The sequence below is a fragment of the Acanthisitta chloris genome, unplaced genomic scaffold, assembly GCF_000695815.1.
Source record: "Acanthisitta chloris isolate BGI_N310 unplaced genomic scaffold, ASM69581v1 scaffold31738, whole genome shotgun sequence".
Lineage (NCBI taxonomy): Eukaryota > Metazoa > Chordata > Aves > Passeriformes > Acanthisittidae > Acanthisitta > Acanthisitta chloris.
Window position 1 is genome coordinate 67,801 of NW_008687004.1, and position 26,893 is coordinate 94,693.

General features: G+C 38.3%; 1 protein-coding gene across 1 annotated transcript in view; it reads right to left on the reverse strand.

Moving 5' to 3' along the window:
- The window catches only part of RAPGEF2 (Rap guanine nucleotide exchange factor (GEF) 2), a 70,658-nt gene extending 46,603 nt beyond the window's left edge, over positions 1 to 24,055 (reverse strand). Inside the window, exons 1-2 of the mRNA XM_009080422.1 lie at positions 23,683 to 24,055; positions 113 to 244 (exon numbers count right to left, since the gene is read on the reverse strand). Coding sequence (XP_009078670.1) covers positions 113 to 244; positions 23,683 to 23,742 — 192 coding nt within the window. The 5' untranslated portion in view covers positions 23,743 to 24,055. The remainder of the gene's footprint in view (positions 1 to 112; positions 245 to 23,682) is intronic.
- Positions 24,056 to 26,893: the final 2,838 nt, after the last annotated feature.

A 26,893-nucleotide genomic window follows, 5' to 3' on the forward strand; every position in this document is an offset into this window, starting at 1 on the left:
AAGTCTATTGCATACTTCTTCAGACAAAGACTGACAATAAGCAATAGCATGGGCTATTAACAGTAAAACTGTTAGCAACTGCACCACCCATCAGCATCCATTCCAGTCTTACCTGGTAGATATCAGAAAGGCTGCTGCTTCCTGAATCACTAGTGATGCTACATCCTGAGTGACTAGATGAAACGTGGGTCACCTGTGGGTGGAGACTGTCAGTAAGGTGCAGCTTTGTGAAATCTGCAGGAAGCTATAGGTGGAGCAGAAAAAGCATCATTACAATTTGAGATAGATACACAGCAAAATTAATTCAAATCATGTATGTCAGACTTTACTCTCTGCCAGGACCAAGTGTACTAAAGCCACTGGGGCTGGAAAAAGGCAGCATAAAAATTTTGAGTTTAGCAGTTTTTTCTACTCATGCAGAGGTCAGCAAAATGCCACCAACACTAGTGAAGCAATATGCAAAAACTCTTCAGTGCTACAGGGTTTGGATAGAATTAAAATGCATATGACTACTATACTACTTCCAATATCAATGGTTTCCTGCAGAATGGGAATTAACAGAGAATAAAGTCCATGCTTTAAAAGAATCAAGCACTGCACTGGATTTGGTTAACTCTTTTGCTTCTCAAGTAGACAAAGTACATTAGAGACAAGTAAAATTCAAGTCACTGAGCTATTCATTATACTTTCAGCCAAATAATATGACAGCAAATAGGAAACGTGGGAAAACTGATACAATTGCAAAGACCTACAGTCCTGAAATGAGTCTGCACATATGCAGTGCTGAAGAATGAATTGAGACAGTATATTTGATCATTTAACAATCATCCACCAAGACTTGTGAAGCATATTTTCACTATTGCTTTATGCACACAGCTCCCATGAAAATCTTTAAGAACTGTAAACATTGCCAGACTGCAGAAACTGAACTTTGATAAAGGAAAATATTTGGTGAGTGAAGAAATACTTATATTCTATTTCAGGGGCAAATTACTCCTGTTCTCAAGGAGTCTGCATCCCACTGCTAGTTAATAAAAGTATGTACAATAAATTCTTCACTAATAATAATAAAAAAATCTTTGCTCATTTGTTTGTTTTAACTCAGACAAGGTACTCTCATCTCTAAGGAATTGTGTTGGCATGAAGAATGTCATACACAGTGTGTCAATCCATGTCAATTACAAATGCTACCTTGGTGCTATTACCATTCTCTCTGCATGGAAAGGGAAATAAGAACTCTTTCAGCACTAAGATATAATAACCTGATCAGTATAAAATGTTATGAAAAAAGTCATCTCCAAGTCACGAGAGAGCATGCTTGAGAAAATAATTAGCTCCATACAGCCAAAGATACTGAATGATTTTACTGCTGTTGCCTGATTTAAGCCTGCTATATGGAGCATGCCCTGAAAGAACCTTGGCTATAGGATTTGTGGTGAAAAGTACAGACAACTGAAAACCTTAGTCTTATTCAGACTGACTGGCATTTCCTATTCTGATATTCCTGAAAAGGATTTCTTCCTTATCATAACATGACTGCATCAGTGATAGCAATATGGTTACATTTTGAACCATTCTTTCTTAGTATTTTACCTGAAAGAAGGGCTAAAACCAGAAACCAGACACTAATAATCCTAAAAAGCTTCAGTAAGCCCAGAGCTAGAGTTGATCTTCATCAACAAAGAAAGGGCAATTAACAAAAGCAATACTGTAATGCATACAGCCATGGATCCTGCCTCCAGAAAAAACTAGTTATGTTCACCACTGTTGATGACACACAAGAAGAAAAAATACAGCATTAGGGAGTGCATTATAGTATCTTTTGCCTTTGCTACTTCATTTTGCAATCTGTAAATTTGAATTATCACAAAACTGAACCATATATACCAATATTCAGGTCACTGTGGCTTTTTTTTTTATTTGGTCCATTCTACAAAAAAGTACACATTCCATAGGTAGAATGCATAGAAAATGAACCACCACAGTTTTTGCAATGTGTCAATGATTACTTTTAAAAGTACAATCTCTCATAATTAAAGCAGTCCATGTTTATTTCCAAGTTGAAATCCTACATATGATAAGATACATGCACAGATCATCTAAGATTCACACATTTAATGATCACTTACAAAGATGTCATATTTTGAGTTTTACATTTTATAAAGCAGTAACTATTTCAATCCCAAATAAATATTAACTCCATAGATAGCTGTATATTAACAGTCTTGCACCCAGCCAAATATGTTCAGTTTTTCATAGCACCCTGCAAATATCTCCATGTCATTAATAAAGCACTTATTTTTTATCAATGCATTGACAATTTTAAACAACCTTACATCAAAGCAAATCCAGTTAGTATGCTAAAGAATTAAATCAAGCTATGTCTAATATAATGACTGCATTTAGTGTTTTAAATGAACAGCAAGGATTTATGTTTTGTTACTGCACAGGCAATAGAAGAGGTGGGGGATTCCACAATAACTGATGAAATACACTGCAAATAAAAGCAAGTGTTCTGAATCTTTTTGGCTGTAGACAGTCTGCTGAATGCATGGTGATTACTGGTTTCAGAGTAACTCCTCAAGTCAAAGCCATGCTGCATGAGCTGGACATGCCAAGTGGTGACAGAAGATCAGAAGCCAGCATTTTACTTTAGGCAACCTAACTAGTCACTTTGATCCTAATCAAATAAGACTACTTACAAGCAGAAAGCACATGCTCACATCTTTGCAGAATACTAGAGCTCTGTGCTACATGCCCAAAAGCAGCATCCACTTCAACTGCCCTACCCCCAAAGTTAAGGTGAGAGGCAAAAAAATAAATACAAAAGTTCAATATGCTGCAACATTTAAATTGTGAACTGAATGGTGTGTGTGAGAAATACATGCATTTCTGTCTTACATACAGCTATTTAAAATATTTAATGTACAGAGTTGTACACAATGGGGAAAAAGGTAAAGCACTGATGAAAATGAAAACCCACACATGCTTAAGTCTTCTAGAAAAGCATGCTGAGTTGACCCAGGCTGGACACCAGGTGCCCATCGAAGCTGCTCTGTCACTCCCCTCCTCAGCTAGACAAAGGGGAGAAAATATAAAGAAAGCCTCATGGGTCAAGGTAAGGACAGGGAAAGATCACTCACCACTTACTGGCATGGGCAAAACAGACTCAATTTGGGGACAAATTAATTGAATTTATTATCAATCGGATTACAGTAAGGTAATGAGAAATAAAACCATATCTTAACACCTTCCCCCCACTCTTCCCTTCTTCCTAGGCTCAACTTCACTCTCAAATTCTCTATATTCTCCCCCTGCAACAGTGTACGGGGTCAGGGAATGGGGTTACGGTCAGTTCATCACACACTGTCTTTGCACTCCTGCCTCCCTGGTGTGAGGACTCCCCTCACACTCTTCCCCTTCCAAGAAAGACACTCCTCCACGAACATCTCCAATGTGAGCCCTTCCCACAGGCTGCACTTCTTCACAAACTGGGTCCCTTCCACAATGTTCCTTCAGGAACAGACTGCTTCAGTGTGGGTCACCTGTGGGACCACAAGTCCTGCCAGTAAACCTATTCCAGCATGGGTTCCTCTCTTCAAGGTGCCACAGGTCCTGCCAGGAGTCTGCTCTAACATAGGTTTCCCATGGGGTCACAGACTCCTTCAGACATCACCTGGTCTGGTGTGAGGCTCCTCCACTGGCTGCAGGTGGATCTCTGCTCCTCCATGGACCTCCATGGGTGGCAGGTGCAGTCTGTCTCCCCATGGTCTTCACCACGGGCTGCAGGGGAATTTCTGCTCAGGCACCTAACACCTCCTCTGTTTATTTCTGCACTGACCTGGGTGTCTGCTGAGCTGTTTCACTCTCATATTCTTACTCCTCACTCTGGCTACAATTGCACAGGTTTCCTTTACCACCACCACCCCAAACCCTGCCTTCTTAATTATGTGATCCCACAGGCACTACTACCATTGCTGACGGGCCCAGCCTTGGCCAGCAGCAGGTCCACCTTGGAGCTGGCTGGCACTGGCTCCACTGGACATGGGGGAAGCTTCTAGTAGCTTCTCACACAAGCCACCCCTGTAGCCCTATGCTACCAAAACCCTGTCACCCAAACCCAGCTACACCTGTCACTCCTGGAGCACAATATTTGCTAAATTGTTTTCTGTAAGCAGATCAAGGATAAAATGCAACATTCAACAACCAGCCGAAAAACCGTTTGCTCCAAGCCAGGATGTTTACATCTAATTTCCTACTTGCAGTGGAACATGATTAGAAAGTATCATGAAACCATGCTGTTACACAACCCAGTGAAAACATTGCAGGGAGCTGCGGTCTCTGTTTTTGGGAAACATATGGCAGTTAACTTCACTACAACAGGTACATTTGTTGTGCTACTGAGTATCACTTTATTATTAAATTATTAAGCACTCTGTGCTTGTATTAATTATCATTCCATTCTAAGTTTAGTACTAACATTAGGATAATAGTAAAACCAAAGGTTTTCTTGTAATGTTTTCAAGCATATACTGGCTAGATCTAGCACATGCTTTATCTGCAAAACCATAAGCAGTGCGAGAAAGCCTAAGGACATACCCTTTGCCTCAGAAACATCACCTGGCACAGACTGAGAACACCTTGAATGACATCAGAACTGAATAATCATTTTTATCTTGTTTTCCATTTCCATTAAATGATGGCTAGTTTTGAGCAGTCATTCAGAGAGAGAAGGATCAATAGCAATTTGTATATTTTCTATAACTTAGCACAGATTTTTCTGCAACTACACTAAACTACAGTTGCTGAAGCCAACACCCATAATATTTCTTGGGAGTCACAGCATCAGAAGGAACTAGCAGAGTGAGCAAAAACATGCCAAGGTAATCTAGCAAAATTAATGCATGATTTGTTCTTAAGTAAATATTGTTTCAAAACCCACTATATGTACACTACATTCAATAATTAATAGTCATTAAAAGGGTAAGATAACTGTCCTGATAACCTGTTCTCAGGACAACCTTCATAAATGACAAACATTAAGGTGACATATATGCACAGATCTAATCAAGTCTAACAGGGGAAAAAAGTTTTTAACACAGAACATGAACTGATAAAATAGTTGCCACCAAAGCTCTAGTCTTAATTTGAGAGAGGTCAAAACAATATTTTATAAATATAATGTAGCTCTTAATAAGCAAGCATGTCTGCATACATACACACATTTGTACAGTTTACACTAAAGGAAAAACAGTACATTTGGAAACTCCAAGGTTTTACTTCTTGAAAACCCTAAAACAAATGAAAACTTAAACAATTATGTGAAACTGTCTTAAGGACAAAGATGCATTCCCATTTTGAACTGTATAATGCCTTAAACCCTATCACATCTTCCTGTCTTAAAAGGACCATTTTATTACTTCCACCCTCAAAGTGAGTCACTGCTTTATGCATGCAAAGCTAACAATTACTTTCCTCTGAATATGTTCCTCCTATATTAAGAACATCATGATTTTCTCCTACCCTACAGCGTGCCTTTCTGTATAACAAAAGGCACCTTCTATTGCAACTTCTACTCAAGAAATCACTGGGCTTATCCTACTATTACAGTATTTATAAAAAAAAAAATAAAAAAGACTTACAGAAGGTTTACTGGACAAGAAATCAAAACCCTAGGATATAGCATAAAAAGGTATGAGGACAGAAAAAAACAAAAAAACAACCAACCAAGTGAAATTATACCATAACCTTTTCTTTATTTAAATAGTATTCCTTTATTTTTTGCTGTTGTTGAGAGGGTGTTTTGCTTTTTCGCTTGGTGGTTTGCTTTTTAAATGCAGCTACATGTGAAAACAAGTACAAATGCAATAGTATTAAAGATAGAAATAAGAATGCAGTTTTACATTACCAGAGGAATTTTGGTTGGAAAGCTTTAATATACTACTCATTTTAAAGCAAACATATCAGTAAGCGTTTTATAACAAAGTCTTCTACTGAAGGCTGCTCAGCACTTTATGAAAGATTTATAAAGCCTGCAAAGTGACTGAAGTACATCTGTAAAAAGATGGGATTAAAGAGAGCAAAGGTGTAACATTCTGCTATGCAATTCCCAATGAATGATCTTATAGGTAATTAAGTGCCACTGAGACAGGCTAAGCAAGTACAGTAGACATAAGACAACACAAAATATCACCTTTATAGTCTCTATTTTCACTTTCTGAAAGTAAAGAAACACAAGCAAACACTCATTCTTCCACCTCCAAAAGCATGTATCTGAGCACTTATTCTGTGCAGCTCTTTACTAATGAAATAATAAAAGCCACCAGAATACAGGAAAAAAAAGTTACTTCTTTTACAGATGGCACACTTAGTCACACAAATCTAAGTAAATTACAACAAAGATATTTTGAAATTCTCTATCTTTTTATAAAGGAAGAACAGCAGACAAATAAAATCAATAATGTGCCTTAGTCTTTCTCATTTTTTCCCCCCACCAACATATTCTAAATTTTTTATTGCACTGCAAAAGTATAAATCACCAAGGCAGTATCCTTCAGTATCCTATCAAATTAGTAACATTTTATTTCACTCTTCTATATAAATGTTCATTTTTATCCTCAAACGTTTTAAGTCTCTTGTGTGTATTTTAAAGATATACCCAAATTTATGTTATTTAATGACTGAAGAATATTTCTAATAATGGTGGGTATTCATCAACATGCTATCTCAACGTAATTCTTCCACTAACCAAAAGAGACATCAAGGAAAACATTTTTATGGTCGAGTGATTTAAAACACAACGGTCAATGTAAGTAATTACAGAATAATAAAGTAATTTCTATTGATTCTGCCTACAGACATGATGCAGGCTGACATGTCCAGTGCAGAGTTAAATTTAAAACAGAAGTGTAAACTATATACAGTTCAAATTAGGATTGAATTCCCATGGAACAAGGATTTCCTTGTACCTAGGGGTGGAAAAGATTAAAAAGCTTCTGTATTTTTTCTACAAAAACTTCAGCAAGAGTTAAATAAAAACCTTCTGACTTGAACTGTATCTTCTGTATAATTGTTCACTTTATACAATAATACCTCATGTATTTTGAATTTCTACGTTTTCCTCAAATAGACATCTTTCTGTGAAACAGTGTCTCAAACTTCATGAAGACGTACTCTTAAAAATGTTCTTCATCTTGAGTAAAATACAACACAACCTGTGTTCTGAAAATATTGCATTTGGATACTATTGCTGTCAAGTAGCTGTTTAGATACAAGCTCACTGCAGAACAACTCTAACAAAAAAAGGCATCTTTTCTGGCAAGCTTACAATGCTTTCCTCTGTCAATACTTTACTATAGCTAGGCTTCTCTCCCCATCTCCCCCCTCACCCCCCAAAAAAAAAAAAATTCTTCAGAGGTTCAAGCTAATGCAACATGAGCTGCTGGTCTTGGGTGGGGAGAGAGACAGTGAATGCAGAGGAACTTCATTTCATTTCCCTCACGAAACACACACTACCACTTACTGTACATCTCATAGCTCTCAGCAGCTAATACTATGAGCACTTAATGCATTGAATCCTTTGCTTGAAGGATTATTGACTTCTGTAGAGGGTCTGAGGTGGTAAAATTTAACTGGGTGTCTGGGGAATGGAGAAAAGCTCTCAGGGACATCTCTTTTTAAAGGAAAAATAAATGCACCACTGAAACACACCCATTCTTATTTAACTACCTTCTCTGTTGTATGACTGAATCTATTAGTACTTGTTCTTTCTTTTGGCAGTGTTTGAATCAGAGATTAAACACAGCATTTTAGATTCAAAAGTGTATTCTTCAGGAAAACTGGCATAAACATTACTCCTTAGGCAAACATAAATGTCCATTTATTGGCAACAGCTCAAATCAGGTGGAGGGAAAAAAAAAGAAAAATGGTATCATACAGGTATTTACAGTGTCAGTGAACCACAAATACAAAAGAAAAAAAACACAGGACAGATTTGAAATTAAGTATAACAAACTGAACTAGGTCATGCTAACCAATTTTCTAAAGTTTTTCTCAGGTTTCTGAAATTCTGAACTTAAACTCTTATAATGTATTTACAATGAACAGAACAAATCTGCAAGATCAAACTATTTTAGTTACAATTTTGCTCAGAAGACTGTCTCAATCAGAAAATACCTGGCAAAATAACTTCTTCATTGGGAAACAAAAGATACTTCGGTACTTTTCAAACATGGACTCTGAGGTGGTTTTAGCTTAGAGCAGTTCTGCTCCAAGGATCAAGCTAAAAAGGCTGTTCTACAACTGTTTTGAGTGTGAATATACCTCTAAGTACCAAAACTCTGACAACCTCAACCACATGCAGAAACACAATCTGCTAAATTTTTTCCCAAACAGTGCAGAAGAAGTGAAACCCTGCAGAAAGGAATACATAGAATATTCAGATTTGCCTCCTCTTTTTTGCCATTAAGGATATGGTATTTTATATTATTTTGTTTTACTGCATATAGTCATCAGATTCAGGTAAGATACCATTCACAGTCACTCTGAACTACTGCGAATAGCAGAATCTATTCTGGTGTACTGTGTCTGCACATGTACAAGGACATACCATACCACTCTTGGTAGCACCTTGCTGCCCCACCAACCAGTCACATTTAAGAGCCCTTACAGTCTGCACAGTCCACACCATCACACACAAGCTAACAGCTTCCCAAAAGCCATAGAATAAAACTAAGAAGGGAATTCATCTTGTGGGAATCTACATAATGCAAATCAACACGTAGGGATGGGCACTCACTGGTGATTGCCATGTAGGCTGAAGGAAAGACCATTCTGAGGCATCTCTAGAGTAGGAGGGTAGAAAACTGAGCTCAATCACTGAACTTCAGTAAAAGCTCCCCATTATTTAATAGCAATAGATGTGGAGGACAAAAAAAAATAATAGAGCCGGCTTTGCAGAGATCTCTCTTGGGAGTAACTGATTCTCATACTAACATAATGCATGTTCCAGTTGATGTTTTTCCCACAGTTAAGTATTTCTAAATACTTCCTCTTGTGGCTGTTTAGGTGCTCAATACACTGAGAACTACTGCTGGGTTGGGAACTAAATGGCCTACTTTCAGGGCTTTCTGAGGCTTGTAAGGTTAAGTTTTGAACTCTTTGGCCTGTTACAAGTAACTGTGGGAGAGGAAGGAACAGAGAACCTGGTCACAGACTTTGTTTCCACAGGAAACCAGACAAAAGATTTATGCCGAAGAATGTTAAAGCAAAAAATGTTCAAGAACATTTTATGTGGGCACATATGCTTACAGGAAATGTTAATTCAAACATCTTCAAGCAAGATGTTTTAAATCCTGCAGAATATTTTAAATAAATAAAAGAATGCTTGCATATATCTCGTTTAAACTCATTTTGCATTTCTTACACAGCAGTCTGACAAGTGGACATAGGGGGTGTTAAAAAGCAGTTACACCAGCAGGGGTAAAACTGATGCCACCTGCAGTCAGATTTTATTTTCACCACTCAGGACTGAAAACCACCATAAGAAAAGCAAAAAGTTTACCCCAAAGGTAAAATCATATATCCTAGGTATATCTTGTTAATGGTTAAAGCAAAGACCTATGATACATCTAGAATTCCAACTATTGAAGCCATCCCATCAGTTCAGTGTTCTTACACCATGTGTTGGGTTTTTTTGGTTTATACCTGATCACAGAACACATCACAGTTTCAGCACTCTAGCCAATACAACAAAGTTTGGTTAAGTTTTTCAAACATTCATGAGGTGGTATCTCAGCCTTGAACTGCAACTGTTCAATCTGAACCACTGCAGTTTACTACTGAACTACAACACTGAATTTTACTGTACTGAACTGACAATAGTAGAAGAAATCAAAGTGAATTGATTCTAGAATACAGAAAAAATTAAGGGCTACCCAAGTAATTATTTTTTTAAAGACGAAATACGAACAATCAGAGATACAGAAGACACCTTAGAATTCCCCTTTCCCAGTGGGAAAAACCCAAAGATGCTAACGAAACCTGCTGGTATCACAGTGAGTAAGACACTGTTGGTGCATGGGATGAGCAGGACATTTCTGTGAGCGTATGATGACTCCTACTTGGAGTAAAAGAAATACAATCCAGTAGGAGGAGATGTGAAACCACACACTAAGACAAAAACCAAGAATCTGGGAAATTCCCTATAAGAAATTACTGCCAAAAAGTTTCCATGACTTAGGTGATCAGAAGGTGACTGAATTGTTAAGGTGATGCAGCAGAAGGAGAACCCAGTGAGATCACAGCATGTGTCCTCCAGAAATACAGAAGTTCTGGGCTCTTCTCCATGACCCCAGCAGAGACCTTATTTGGGAATGTTGCACACATTCCCAGCTGAATGTTTTAAATAAAGATGGGCTTAAAGCCATACATATATATATACAGTCAGAGCAGAACTATAAGGCTTAACAGAAGAAGAGAAAACTAGTATTTGAAAAAGTGCAGGAAGACCATGGCTTATTCAGCCCATACTGAGAGAGGGTATGATCAGGATCCAGAAATAGAAAGCAGGAAAAAGAAACATTTCCAGTAAAAGGCAATGCAGGTGTAAAGCTTAATGAGCAGGAAGCTGAAAGAAGGTTACTATCTAATGAACCACAGAGATTCTCCATACCAGACTCCACAGGAGCTGTGGCAGAGAAGGCTTTCAAACTGAAGCCAGGCAAAGTTATGAGTGTGCTGCACAACAGTGTGTAACTGCAGTGACCCAGAAAATCCCTTCCAGATCCATGTCACTCCTCCAAGCAGAAAAATCTGAAGTGAGCCTGTTGTTTTATATAATTATCAGCCAGAAGCAGATTAACCAAAGGAGGAAAAAAAGACAAAAATCAACATGACTAACATAATAGCATTTTAGATTTTCTTATTGGCAGCTTCTTAGTAAACACCTACGTAGTCTGTATACTTCCAAGGAAAATTCTGAAAGATATTAAGGGAGCTGCTGTGCACAGATGCAAAAACTAGAGGTTTCCATTTGTACACTGAGTCCTGCCTCTGTAAAATACTTTGTTAAGTGTAAGAAATCTGATGAAAATTTAAAGAGAGGCAACTATTCACAAGCAATTAAATGGAAATTTTGTTTGATGTCTGATGGCTGCAGCCATGTCAAAGCCACCCTTGGAGTTTTCACTAAAGGATTATCTTCGCTTTAGAGTATCAAGGAATAGCTCAGGAGAAAAGTGGGTGGAAGTTTCCTCTATCTTCCTTGTCTGACAAAGATGCACACTTTTGCTTCACCTCAAACAAAAGCAACAACACAAGGAACTGCAATATTATAAGATGAATATCTCAACACAGAAGAGGACATCAAAGCACTTGCTAAATCTTGGGGGTTTAGACTGTAGTATTCTTTAATATAAAGCAAAAATGCATATTACCATAACCACTGGTTTGAGACTACTAATTGCATGAGAGTTAGTATTTCAAAACAATGATACAAATTTTTTAAAAATAATGTGCAAAGTAAGAGGCAATTAACTTTGCTTAAAAATGGGGATGATGTTATTTTTAAAGTAAGGTAACTTTTACAAGGAAGATTACTAAAAACTTCTCAAAGTCTATAGATAATTGTGAAACCAACACACAGGTTTCATATTTGCAAAGTGCATCATGATACAACAGCAGTGACTGTTGCTGTAACACTCCCAGCTTTGCTTGCTACATTATTTTATGCTTTTCCTCATATGGTAGTCAAAGGAAAGTAATGAAAATTTTTCACACTGACACAAGTTTTTAAAAGGTAATCATGCATTCCTAATAGAATCATAGAACTTAAGGGTTAGAATGGACCTTACAGATCACCTAGTCCCAATCCCCCCTGCCATGGGCAGGGACACCTCCCCACTAGATCAGGTTGCTCAAGGCCTCATCCAACCTGGCTTTGAACACTGCCAGGGCTGAGGCAGCCACCACGTCCCTGGGCAACCTGTGCCACTGTCTCACCACCTTTACAGTAAAAATCTTTTTTTCTAATATCTAACCTAAACTTCCCCTCTTTAAATTTGAACCCGTTACCCCTTGAGCTATCACTGCAGTTCCTAACAAAGAGTCCCTCTCCAGATCCCTTGTAGGCCCCTTCAGGAGACCCATGCAGTCTTCTCCAGGCTGAACAGCCCCAACTTCCTCAGCCTGTCGTCCTAGGGGAGACGCTCCAGTCCTCTTAGCAACTTTATGGCCTCCTCTGGACTTGCTCCAACAGTTCCATGTCCTTCTTATGTTGAGGACACCAGAACTGCAGGCAGTATTCCAAGTGGGGTCTCACGAGAGCAGAGAAGGAAGAATCACCTCTTTTAACCTGCTGGCCACACTCCTTTGGATGCAGCCCAGGATTCAACTGGCTTTCTGGGCTGCTAGTGCACATGGCTGGCTCATTGCGAGTTTCTCATCCACTGTCTCTCCCAAGTCTTTCTCCTCACTGCTGGTCTCAATTACTTCCCCACCCAACCTGTAGGTGTGCCTGGGATTGCCATGGCCCAGATGTAGGACCTTGCACCTCCAGAAGTGGTCCTAATACCTCCAGAGCTTCTATTCTGTCACACAGAACAGGATTCCAACTTCTTTGAACTATTACAAGTATTTACTACTTTGGGCAAAAGACTTATTAGTGTGTGCTCACTGTGATCATAAGGAAATTAAGTAAAGGCACATTTTTGTTCTTTTCATCAAGGGGTCTTTAGGAAGAGCTAAAATATTCTCTAAATTCTGGAGCACAATGCAGCAACAATTGTGCAAAGCAATTTAAAGTTATTTACACAGAAGCAACATTTAGCAACAGTATTAAGCAATTACTTATCAACACAGAAGCATCATTTACATTAATCCATTGAATTTTGAAATGACCTGCAGAGCTTTTCTTTGTAGTCCAAGTGGCACCTGCTCAAAACTCTACTATCTAACACTAATTTCCATTAGTCCTTCACCTTTTATTTTTTTAAGCACCTTATTTTTACAAATGTCCACAATGACATACAAGATATGCAAAACAAGGAGGTCTCATATGGAACCTGCTAAAAATCAAGGCTGCTTTAGAGCAAGGAGGCATTGTCAACCGAAGCACCATGCAATCCTGTTTAAAATGCTGACACTGAGATGTGACTTCCAGAAATTTATCTATTTGTGTCTGTGCAGGTGTGCACACAGTTTAAATCTGGAGGAGTTTAAACCCAGGATGTGTGCATTTACATCATCTACTGCTTTAGGTCACCTTGCAATAACCAGGTAATTTGAGAGTCAAATCAACCACTGATTTACAACAGCACTACAATGGTCTTTGCTACAACATCCCATGGTGCAAGAGATTTAGCAAGTGAATTTCTTTCATACTAGTGGCTGATATTTTAGTCATTACTACATCAAACATGTTATCTCTGGATGCTCAACTGAACAAAACCCCAGCTGGGACACAACCTCTGCTTTGACAAAAAAATAAATCATATTACTCTAACTCAGGAATTCCTAAATTTAGTTTTCCCTGGGCACCATCAGCACAAAAAGAATAGTAATGTACAATTCTAATGGAAGTTGCAGGTGTAGGAGTGACATTTAACTGTCTAAACAACCTCTTCCTTCAACAGGAAAGAAGTGGAAAACTAGATTTTCTGTATCCTACTGCTGACATGCATGCCACTGTTTGTGAAACAACACTTTAGTACTCATTTAGGAAAAGGAGCTGCATTCAGGGACCTTGGAAAACCTCTGCTAATGGAAATTTCCAAAATCCTTTGCTCTGAAATGGAAGGGGTTTCTCATCTTCTCACAAAAAAATGGAAAAAAATCCACCACCAACAGTATTACTAACTGTAAGAACCTACTGATTTGAAAGCAAGCAAGAGTGAACAGAACAGAAACTCCTGGAGTGCAAGCATAGAAAATGTTTGCAGAAGTCAAACAGGCAAGGAGAGGTACACCTAGCATACAGACTTCCAGTTATTGAAAGAAACTAACACTGTTTTCATTTTAGTTTGGTGTTTAGTCTGCTGCTACAGCTGTGAACAGCTTCACTTTTAAAAGAACTAGTATGAGTCTTCTCTGCTGCCTTAAAAAAAAATCCAGTGAACTACCATTCCCAGACACAGAGTTAATTATTTAAGTAGGACATATTACAAACACTCTAAAATCCATAAATCCATGCATTTTCCTTTTCCTCATCGTTCCTTAAAAGCAAGGACAACAGAAAAAAGATCCTTCTACATTATTTATGGATATTTCAAACAAAATCCCTCTATAGTCAGCTTCTTATTTGAAGGTCAAAAAACTTAGCTGAAAATCCACTGGTGATGTGGCTCAAGATTGAAAAGGCAAACACACCAGGGACACACATCCAAGTCTGACATCTGGCTCTTTCCTGAGCAATCTAGAAGAGTAAAGAGCTACTGCCTGCCAAGCATTTGGAAAATATGGGCTGCTTTTATTCCCAGCGTGTTATCAGGAATACATTAAGATTTAGAGGTCAAGCTGTACCTTGATCAGTGAAGCAGCAGAAGCAAAGAGTACATAATGCATGTTTTGAAGAACCTTTAGCTCCTTATGTGTAAGAAAAGAAAAAACCCAGACAAAGAAAACCAAAACACCACAAACAAACAAACAAAAATCCAAACCCAACAAATCAAGAGCGCAAAAAGAAATGTAGTTGGGCTAAAATGAGAACATGGCTGATGGCTCAGCACACCTAGGATATAGCTAACTAAGAAATAATTCCCCAAATTTGGTTTAGATTTCTCAAAACCTAGAATTATTATTTTTTTCAACCATGACCAAATATATTCAGGTACAATTGTTCCACATCACTCCATTTTCAAGTCATCGATCGCACTACCAGTATTAAATATATGGTCCAAATCTACACCCATATTCTCTTTTTCAGGCATTACCATTCTCTTTCAAATCATCCCATGTTAGACCTTCCTGACACTCACGCAACTCCTACAGCATGTGGTTCACTGGCAGGCATGCAGTAGCAGATAGACATGTAGGAAACAATGCTATGGACAGAGTCCTAAGAGCACAACCCAGATCCCATTCTCCTGGCTCTGCAGGAATGACAGCACCACAGAACAGTAAAAGCTTATTTTTAACTACAAAGTGAGCCAACAAGACTACATACACAAAGGGAGACCTACAAAATCGCACGACATCATTTTTGTGAAATCATTCTTCAGAGCAGATAAAAAAGAAAACTTTAATCCATTTTTCTTACTTGCAAAGTCACAATTAGGACTCAAGCTATAAACTAATAAATCCTACCCAGCTGGTTTGTCCAAATGACCCAGCACACAGCACCTGTGCTTGTAAGCAAGCAAGCTGACAGGCTGCAGTCAGATAAAATGAGGCAATATTTATAGACTGAGTGAAAGAAATCACAGGTTGAGGAATTTCACCACCAGGTTATTGTCCAAGTTCACACTGTGGTTCCTGGCTGTCCCTATACCTCTGAAGATCAGGTAATGGCAGTTACCAAGAGGATGTATTACTGTTACCAAATGTTGGCATTTTGTCACCAGTCAAGCCTGGGTCAGTTGAAATAAGTCATCTACATGTAGAAAAAAGTGCTACATAGAGCTACATTTTATGATTGTCATAACATTTGTTAGCTCATTGACAGATACTAAATGCAACTGTAACATAACACTTTGCACTTCTTTGCATTCTAACTCACAAGCCTGCTTTTCCTCTATTTTGAATAACAACTGGCTCTTGATCCAAGTTGAGAAGCTGGGACTGAAAGAGAGGACTCCTGTTAAACCAGCTCACATAGTCCCAGTCCAAAGAAGGACTGTCATCTCCATTAAGAGCTACAAATGTCAGGGAGGTACACATACATTTGAGTGTGGAGTCACAACCATCTTCACATTCAAAGTGAAATCTTCACATTTTGCCAAATGTTTCAGAGCTTTGTGTTGTCATTTACAGTAGTCACTAAACTGGAACTCAGAAGACATGGAAGAAAAAAATCAGAAAGCCCATCCGAATTAAAGGAAGGGGCAGTCACACTCCACACATTACAAAGGACAGGAACTATTGAAATTTGTAGCAGATCAAATTATTTGATGCCTTTTTAAAGCATTCCAGACAGGTTTGGTAGGAATCGCATATTACAGTGGACATCAACTTAATTGCCTATAACTCAGGACTTGGGAAAGGCTAGAAAACTACCCAGTCTGAGCTGTGAGGTTTAGCAGGCTACTCCCCATGTAGGAAAATCCCCTTTCACTTTTCATGTGAAGGGAACTAAACAAGCCAGGACAACATTTGCAATGGAGACCAGTGATCACAAAAAGACTGATGCCCCTACTTTTAGCTCTTTGAGCTGCTTAAGGTTTAGGTCAAGCAGAGAATGCCAGGTTAGATAAATCCCATGAAGTTGGTTCATGGTAGCAGGCACTTGCAGTGAGAGCAACCCAAAAAGACAGATGAAGCCTTTTGCCCAAAGGATCAACATTCTTGCATATTACCATAGTGCACTAGTCTAATAAAAAAAGTCCAGCATCAGAAGTGTAAGTTACAAACAACATATACACAACATTTTCTATCATCCAGTTCCTTCACCAATTATTGTGATCCTTCATCCTTCCCAAGCGAAAAAAATAAAATACAATAAAAAAATTAGGCAATAGCTTATCTCCACACCTACTTCATCAGATGCATTAAGGACCAAGTAGCAGCACTGTTTGGATCAGGTGCTATTATAACATAAGGCTATTTACATTCAACACCACCCACATAAAAGCATTGTAATCTGTTGTCCTTCATCTGCCCTTCTAGTATTCCCATACAAACAGAGGGCTTGGAAAGAATGATAAACACTCCTATAAATTCCAGCTTCTGGGCACAGGATCAGCTTTCACAAGTAACCCACTGAGCAGAGACCCCTTCAGCACAGTTCATTCTTCCCATGGTTCTCAGCTGAATCATCACCATCTCAAAATGAACATCAAAAAATACTGGCAAGTTGACAAAATTGGAATAACCACTAACCATTCAATTCTGGGATACCATAGGAGTGCCAGTGACATTTCAGTAGCAGACTGACGGGTTAAGCATGCAGAGGTTAGAATACTAAAAAGACCTGCAGAGGCCATCCCACAATTCTCTTGCACTATGGCTACCAAATTCTTAAATACAATATTGAAAATCAAGCATGGAGGGCACAAGGTCCTTCAGTCAAGGGTAAATCTCAAGACATTTCTTTCTATTAATTCTGAAATTTAGAAAATGCAAACAAGAATACATGAGTAATAGCAAATGAAAAGAATTAGTAGTCTGGTAATATATCTACTGTTGCAACTAAGATATCAAAAATAAAAATCAGACTTTAAGAAAATAATCCTGACATCCTGAAAATCTTGTCTCTATTTCAAACAAAAAAATCACACCACTGTCTATTCATGAAGTGGTTAGCAAAATTAAGTCAGTTTTTCAAATATCAAGAATGCTGGTAAGGGCTAATTTGTAGAAACTGAAAGCCTAGAATACAGCAAGAAATAAAAATATGTAAGATAGTTAAAGGAAAACTAACTTTATCTAAGATTGCTTTTTAAATTATACCTAAGAGTCTCCAGCATCAACATCACTGATTATCCTAGATGGTCTGAACATAGCCTAAATGTTTCGATAATTTTAGTTTAGAATTTAGAAATTATGGTTCCTAATGCTTGTATTCTTAAATCACTGCCATTAGCTCTTGATATTTCATTGGTTTTGCAGACAAGCCGTAAAGTTAACAAGTACAGAGCTATTTTGCAGATGAGCTTCAGGTCACCTCAGCAGCCAATACAGAACACTGAGACACTTCCTCTCACTTTTGCATACTGGAGTAGTACCAGCAGCAGTGGCAACCACAACTGCAAAAACAAGCAACACAACTGACAGCCTTTTCTAATCCTCTTGTAAGCTACGTATTTCTTTACATATCACTATCTGAGAACCCCTGCCGTAGATAATTTAAAATGACATTTCCAAAAATCTAATTTACTTCATCTCTCTGGAATATTTTTACAGGTTTGTTTGTTAAACTGTTAAGTTTACGTCATTTGGAAATTGTTGGTATCACTGTTTAAAACCTCTGAGTCAGTATTCAGTAAGGGAGTGCAAATATTTTGCAGGTGGAATAACCTGAGACACTGAGGCATAGGATTTCCTTAGTTTCCCTGGTTCTTGGCTTCTAGTTACAATGGGCTTCATGCTATTCAGTGTGCATATTGCAAATTTCTTGGTATTTTTAACTTATGCTACTTAACACACCACATTATCTTCTGCTTTTTAGAATTTCTTATTCCTGGGTTTTTATGAACTTGTAGAATCAGGAGCAAATCAACAGTACCTTAAGGGACTGAGGATTTTTTGCTTCTTTTGATGTTTGGGATTTTTGGTTGCTTGAATGGAGGTTTTGTTTGTTTAAGTGTTAGGAATCAGCAGCTCTCAATTTCAGCTAGAAATGAAGCGTGTCTGAAGATCAGGCAGGAGTGCCAACAACTTTAATAATAAATAGCTTTAGTCTGTCAGTCTCAAAATAGCATTTTGGAAGAAGCTGACTTCCTTTTCAGGTTCACATCTGCATTGTGACTATAAACGCCACGTTTCAGTACACGCTATGATAAATATCACTCTGCAAACACTCCAACACCACCACTAGATCTGGTCACTTTAGAACGTAAAACAGACCCATCATACCGATTATGTTAGCTTCCCAATTCTCATTGTGAGGTCTGAAATTTTCCTGCTTCATAAACTCGCTAAAAAATGCCCTGCTGTGCAATCTTCCACACCAGCTATGCATGTTGACCTGAAAAAAATTTAGCTGCTTCTTAAGAAGGTAAAGAAAGCAATATTTTGCACACATGCACAATATACATAGAGATGGCAGTATTTTTTGTGTGGGGTTATTCCGGGGGGTGGGAGGGTGTCTGGCTTCCCCTCCCCTTCTTTCTCACTTTTAAATACGTTGTGCAATCCTCTGGCCTTGAAACTGTAACAGAAAGATAGCAGGACATCTTCTACATGCCAAGGATGCTTTCATTGCCATCTCTACAGGTCACTAATGCATTCACTGTCATTCCTATCAAATGACCCAAATTTTGCCATTTATAAGCTTATGGGAAAATCTGCAGTTAAGTGTTGTCCTGGAGAACAGGAATTTGGCCAAAGTCTACCACAGATCTCTGGGAGGATGCCAGGCAAGCCACTTAAAAATCAACCTTTCATATGATCATTAGGCCGTGGGTGCATAAACTGGGCCAATACTCAAAAATTTCAAGGAACAGAGCCATATTTTGAATGCTTACTTAAACCTAGGTATGCTGAGGAATAAGCATTTTAAATTCTCAAAATTGTGTCCTTACATTTTGCCAAAGATTTGCTCCAGCAGACATACCTGAAATACTAAGATAATGCCTCCCCCACAATACTTTAATGAGTTGCATGAAAATTGTAGTTACAAACATCTTAAAAAGCCACAGAAGAGAAAAATATTTATGCTTTTGCCTTCTAAGACTTGAATACTACCCCAGAAACACAACCTGGCCTTTAGAGCAATGAAACTAGCCCAAAATATCAAACAGCTGTTCATTAGATCAGAGCTATTCATCTTGAGATGAATCTTGTGAAGATACACGGTCATGTAATTAAAGACTGTATAATAATGCATCTATAAAGAGGTGAAATACTATTTCTAATCACATGAAAAATCCACAATCCCTGTATTGGTCTTCAGAGAGGAAATTTTTTTTTCAAAATGCACAAGTTAAAAGGGAAGGAATAATCAGAAGGGGCCAAACCAGAAATCTTGTTTAAATAAGATCTGTACCAAGTCCCAGTGCAATGCAATTCATTAAGATGAACAAAATCACAACTATCAGCAGCTACAGCAGCTAATAGGTTACTACCTAGCCAGAGTTCTTTTTCATATATCTATTATTTTCCAGCTACATATATAAAAATTTCTAAGAGCTTACCAACTATAGCCATCTGATCACATCACCACACTTGTCTTTCCCATGCCTTATTAGTGCTATGTGATGCTCAAAGAACAAATAACTATACCAGGTTACATTCTTTGTATGAGCTATAAAAAAATACTGATGATCTCTTCCAGTAACAGAAAATTCTATTTCTTTTGCACAGTACTAGATTTCTTACCGAAGCACACCAACCAGTGTCCTTACTACACATCAAACTAAAATAACCATATGTGAGCAATTCCCACTCAAGAATTTTCCTCAAAACACCACTTTTTTCCTTCTCATTCCTGTGAGTGAGGGAAACCCTAGCACAGGGCCACAAATCTTTGAACTAAAAATATGGTAAGCATAAGCCAAAATTTGACTTAATGCTTTCAGTATTTTTCAGGAATTCAAGACAGGTCAAGCACATCAAAAGACTGCAGTATCTACATGATCACCAAAGGAGAATCTCTGGGCTGGCAGCAGAACATATCCTTTATTAGCAGACTTTATTTCAATTACACCAGAAGTAGAAATATAACTTTATAGTTTCTTACAGGTTATCCAGAAGTTACTCCAACGTATTCTGCAATTCATGAGGTGTTAATCATTACACAGCCATAAAATAATATACATCTCAAGTTACATTTTTAAAGGCCATTATACCTGTCAATTTTTCATTTTGCTTTTAACTGATCTTGAGCAAAGTTCCTACAAATAACACATACAAGGGAAAAGGAGAAATGAGATAGAAAGACAATACTTTAAAAGGCCCAAGCCTACTATGGGAACTTTGATGCACTAGATCTTCATGCGATTTTTTTTCACATAATAAAGCAGGTATAAGATGCAATGTGTGAAACTTTTCAAGAGATTGCTATTTTAAGATCCAAAAAGATCCACAAATATTTTGAAACATTACTCGTCGTCCTAAATTTAGGAAAATTCCAATTAAAGCACTACAAAACTAGTCGAAAGGACTCTTATAACCAGCAAAGATACAGTCAAATAGAATGAACCTAATGAAGATGTCCAAAGAGGTGGCAGATGTCCCTGACAGTGTTCAAGGCCAGGCTGGGTGGGGCTTTGAGCAATCTGGTCTAGTGCAAGGTGTCCCTGCCCATGGCTGACGGGCTGGAATGAGATGACCTTTAAGGTCCCTTCCAACCCAAACCATTTTAAGATTCCATAAATTGCATGACATCTGGTTAAGTACATTAAACACAAGAACTAAGCAGAACTACTTTTGCAACAATCCAGCTTTCATTTCTCTGCCATCTTTCACCCAGAGTACACTTTTACTCCCTATTCAGCAGGTGACAATAGTTGTGTATCAAGAAACATCACCTAGAGATCCACACCACCTTCAGATAGGTGTCTGTAGCACTGCTTCATACTCTTCCAGTTTATGAAATACGAGGCACGTAGGACCAGTACACTTGATTGATGCTGATGATTTTATTTTTTATACCAAACAATCTAGAAAACGCAACACCATTTTTTACCTTTCCTCTCTCCATTTTCACTATGATGAACAGAATGGAGAGTCTCCATACCATTTTCACAGAACAGTAGATTTAAACCATATCCCTCATTCCTTAACTAAACTAGTGTGAAACTAAGATTTAACAGCATTAACTCACAGAATTTTGTGAAACTTTGCACAGGAGATTTTTGCACTCCATTCCAGACTGTCCCAGCAAATCAAGCTGTGAGACTGTAATTGGGGATGTCACAGAAATAATTACACCTCTCTCCTTGAAATAAGATCAAGTCAGATGTCAATAAAACATTTAGGATTCTGGGAACATACTAACATGAAAATAACTCATCACCAGAAATGATTAATTCAGTCAGTTTTCCTTAAAGGCAAAGCAAGGCAAAGCCTGTATACCCTGAAACTCCACAAGCTTCCCTTCCCTCTCTACTAACATTTCACATCTTTCAGTCCTACTTTCCAAGGAGTAAAACATCCACCTGGCGAATAAGCATGAAAAGGTTCACTGCCACAGTCGTGGTTTTTGCTGAGCTACATTGTGCCCTAACAACTTCATTTAAACTTCTATATAATCTCTAAACTATATCTTGTGTTCATGCAAAATTTGCAATTGTGTGCCAGCCCTATGTCAAAGTATGATTTCTTTCTCTTGCATATATGGGAGACAATTCTTAGGGTAAACTAATTTTTAGAAAGCAATACCTTGACCCTTTTACTCTTCCTACATTTCGGTCCAGAGAGTGGAATTCACCTCTGTGATTTAAGTAATTCAAAGTATACAACTAAAATATGGCAGAGTTTGTAATGTAAAGTCTATAAAATGCTACTTTAATTTTTTCCTTTATCTATGAACACTTATTTCATATCAGGTAGACCTGCTGTGTTGTTAGAGTTAATCTAGAACTTCTCATTGACATTCTTTGCAGAGTAGAAAGAGTAGGAAAAAACATACATATGCAGTTTTCTCATTTTATTCCTGTTTGGGAATGCAAGATATCCTACTCTATTTTGGCTTCTTCATTACTTGAGTTTCAGGAGGAAAGAAAAAAAAATTTTATTATTTATTTGTAGATTAAGTTTTAAATATTTCATGGACACAAAATGGTTTCATAACATGAACTCCTTTATACCTAAAATGTAATTAAGAAGGGAAAGGAACAAAACAGTCTACAACAAGAAACTGTGATATGCCAGCTACATACATAACAAAAATCCACTGGACACATTTTGAAATATTTCTAGATTACTTTCTGTATTTCTACACAATCAAAATTGAATTCTTGAATATGTTCCTCCTCTGAAAAGTTCCTGCTATCACTTCTTCCCAGTATTTATGATTCTTAGCTGTATATGCTTAACATACTGTACACATTCCCATGCACATTCTAACACAGTATGCACAGAACATATATGTATCTTTCCAGGAAACAAACTGCAAGATTGAAAATTATATTGAACCATACAAAATCTTAGCATGAGGATTTAAATGTTTTAACTAAGCAATCTCTACTTATAGAACCTTTTTGTCATGCAAAACCTACATTTCTAATTCCTGACACCTGAGGCCTTGTCAAATAATGTTTGCTCTTCTGCTTATGAATGCATTTTCCCCAAACAATAAACACAGGCAGCCTATGGGATTAAAGCATGACAAAGGTGTAGCTGACTCATGGGATCAATTATAAAGCATCAGTACTCACGCCTTTTGTTCATTCCATGTTTTGCTAACAGTTTCTGCATTTTCAGCATAAGTGTATCACAGATGTTAAACGCCATGCTACGAGGCAACAGTGCACTAGTACCACACACTAGACAGAATAAATCTATTCTTAACACCACCTACAATTACATCCCTTTTTATACAGCTTACCTATTCCTCTGAAGTTCTAACAAATGCATAATGATTTTAACTGAATGCTCATAGCATCCTGCCCCATGAAAATGTCAGCATTTTTTTCAGTATTTTTTTAACATTTAAAAAGAACCTAGAGAGTTGCCTTTTCTAAGCTAAAACCAATGTTAAATACAGCCACCGACTCCAATGCCACCTCAGGTACAGCTTTCCCTCAAAACCCACTACTAAATTCACAAGCAGAAAAGCCCTTGAGCAGGACGACAAGCAGCTTCGATCGCCATGCAGTTTGCCCGTGACAGGTTATTGATAGAACAAACAGAATTTGCAATACTTACTGAGTGTTTCTCCTGCTGGCCCATAACTCCATGATTTGCTGGGATTGCAAGTGGTTTCATAATGAAGAAACATAAGCTGAACTGAATTTACACATCATGTACCAATTTCTTATGGATGGCAAGTCACCCTCTACAGCATTAAATTAAAAAGAGGCGGAGGGGGTGAGACCAAGCTGGAGCGAAAAGTGTCACTACTGGTAAGCTCAAAACCCTTCTCGCACTTGTAGTGCAGGGCAGCAACCCGAATGACAGCGTTCGTCTCCATTTTTGTAACACTCAAAGTCTAAGCATGTCAGGACATACAGAGCCTGATGAAACCCTACACAGCCAGCATCCATTCAAGGGAACAAAACCATTCCCTGAGCCTGAGGAATGGGAAGAGAGAAAAAAAAAAAAGGATGAAAAAAAGCTAAAATGGCTGACTGCACAGGGACTCCCTCAAAAAGGCTTAATACAGTATTGTATTAGTCAGGGTGCAGGAACCAGCCTGCAGCACTCAGCCAAGCATTGTTAATACTCCTGTTTCATTTGCAATCACACACTCACACGCAGCCTCCCCTCCGCCACCGCCACCCTCCACTCCCCCAAAATCAGGGCAGCGCACGCGGATAAGGACCTCCTCCCCTGGCTGCTCATGATGCTGACAGAGTAGTGACCAGTGATCTCTGTTCCATTCAGCTAACCAAGTTTGCACAATTAATCTCAGCTGCATGACATTGATGGACATTTAATTTTATGATGCCTGTTCCTCGCAATCAAGACAAGCACTTCTACCGCCCAAAGAGTCAGCAACAAAAATACAACACAGTTACACACAAAAAAACCCAGAGAATCATGAGTCTGAATGCAATACGCCAATATAATTACGTTATTGTGCTTACTTTGGAAGACCATGGCTGCAGGCAGTTGGCATAGCAACGCACAAGGAAAGCCATTTCCTGGGTAGAAAGAATGCTTCCTTTTCTAAATAAAAAATTCCTCTTAGGATACAAACGGCATTGCTGCTTCCTGCAGAAAGCAAAGACACTGAAGTCTGTCTCTTAACCTGCACACAGGCACACACTCAATGCAGTTCGAGTGATGTAAGTGGATTTCTCTCTCTCTCCTCTCCCTCCCTCTCCCTTTTATCCACCGAAATATTCGAGTCAAATGGAAGACACATTCCTTGAGGCTCGCCCCCTCCCATACTTAACTGTTTCACTCATTAAGGTAGAGATGGACAATGCAGATAAAACAGCAAGCTCTTGCCTGTGTCTGGTATCAGCCTCGGAAGATCAAGGCAGCCCCAGAGGGGAGGGATCCGCTTGCTGCTGGCTCCTAAGAATATCACTGAAGTCAGGGTGGGAATGAGGACCCACGTTTACCTCGCCAAATCCTGAACTGAACACGACTTTTCAAGCAGATAATGCCAAAGCAGAGGCATCACCTCCCTTTCCCACCCACCCAAAAGAGTGCTGCTGCAGAGCTGTAAACATTGTTATCACGTATTTATAAACACTGCACTTGATGAGCTCTCTCAGATTTTCAGCAGCTTTGCTGCTACACAGGCCACAGACATCCACGCAGGGGCTGTGGTAGGTAAATGTCCAGAACCCTTTAACACATCATGTCAAGTCTTTCTGATTATAGCTCCTGCTTCTCCTTGCACAATGAATACACAGATTCCACTAAAAACACATGGGGATGCAGGCTGTGGAAGAGATTGACATACATACAGCATTTATTATCACAGTCCAAGGGGAGAATTGTATCTTAAACTCAGAAATTTCCCCAGTCACTCCCATTTACACTACACCACTGCTCCTGTTATACTAGCAACATCATACTGCAGAGGAGCCAAAATGCAATGGGGACCATGCTCAAGCAATAAACAGTCAGACCTACACCTTTACAACACATTCTTTAAAATCACAGACCATCTGGGCTTAAAGTAACTTCAAAGTTTTCTGGGATTTTGGGGGATATTTTTACAAGGACAATAGAAAAAAAAGACTTAACAGTTGTTACACAGGCATAAATACATAGGGGGGAAAAAAGGACACTACAGAATACTATGTCATACAATCTGCAGCTGCCTTCCACCAAATCAACATGTCCACTGATAATGAGTTTAGTTTGTTACACATTGATTTCTTTCACTCCTGACAATGTTTGCTACTAAATGAGGCTACAAAAATTAGTGGAAATGAGTTCTAGTAAAGCCAGAAAAGATCCTGAAATAATCTAGTCTATTTTTGCACAGTTATTCTATGGACACCATTTCATACACAGCACATTTTAAATTGAATATATTTACATTTATGAGAGCTTAATGACACTTGTGTCCTTGGTCTTCTGGTATATTCTAAAAGACAAGTTAATCTCTAAATGATTCAATTGCAACAATTAGTTTAGAATTATTTTAAGCCTTTGCAATGTGACAGCACAACTAACAGATGATTTTTAAATGTTAAATTATGCCTTGTTAAACAGTTTAATACTGAGTACAATCCATTTTCTGATGAACTGCTGATCAGAAGTAGCAGAAGTTATGTGTTTTAGGAAGCTTAAGCAAACCCTCTGTAGTACAAAATTTAAAAATACTACTTGTTGACAAAGCAATTAAAAACCTCTTGAGTGTGATTCGGTGACCTTGCAGATAACACCGTGTGCTGAATTTGAGTATACTATGTTATGTTCATGTCAGGATAAAAATGAAGTTGTGCCAAGACAGAAACATCCCCCCAGCGTAGGAAGGCAGCACACAACTTTCTGAACTCCATTACACACAACATGAACACGCATCCCACTCTGCATCAAACTGGCATTTCCAACCAAAATCAAGCCCAGCAACACGCATCCCACTCTGCATCAATTGGCATTTCCAACCAAAATCAAGCCCAGGTTTCTGTGGCATAAGCCTTCAAGAGTAACATGAAAACATGATTAAAACCATTAAAATAGTAGTCAAAGTCAAAGCTTTCATATGATGACGTGATGAAACACTTCCTTACTGCTTATGCTGGTCACTACTATACACCTCCACTCACCTGTTAGTAAATGAAGTCAGTACTTTGTACACGAATGCAAAATTTTTAATTAACTGAACAAAGTATAATGGATGTTCAGATGCATCAGACTTTGTGGTTTCCAAAATAGGAAAATAACTCTCTATATACAAAATGTTAAAAGTGACATTTATACACTTAGGTGAATAAAATGCCACTCACGG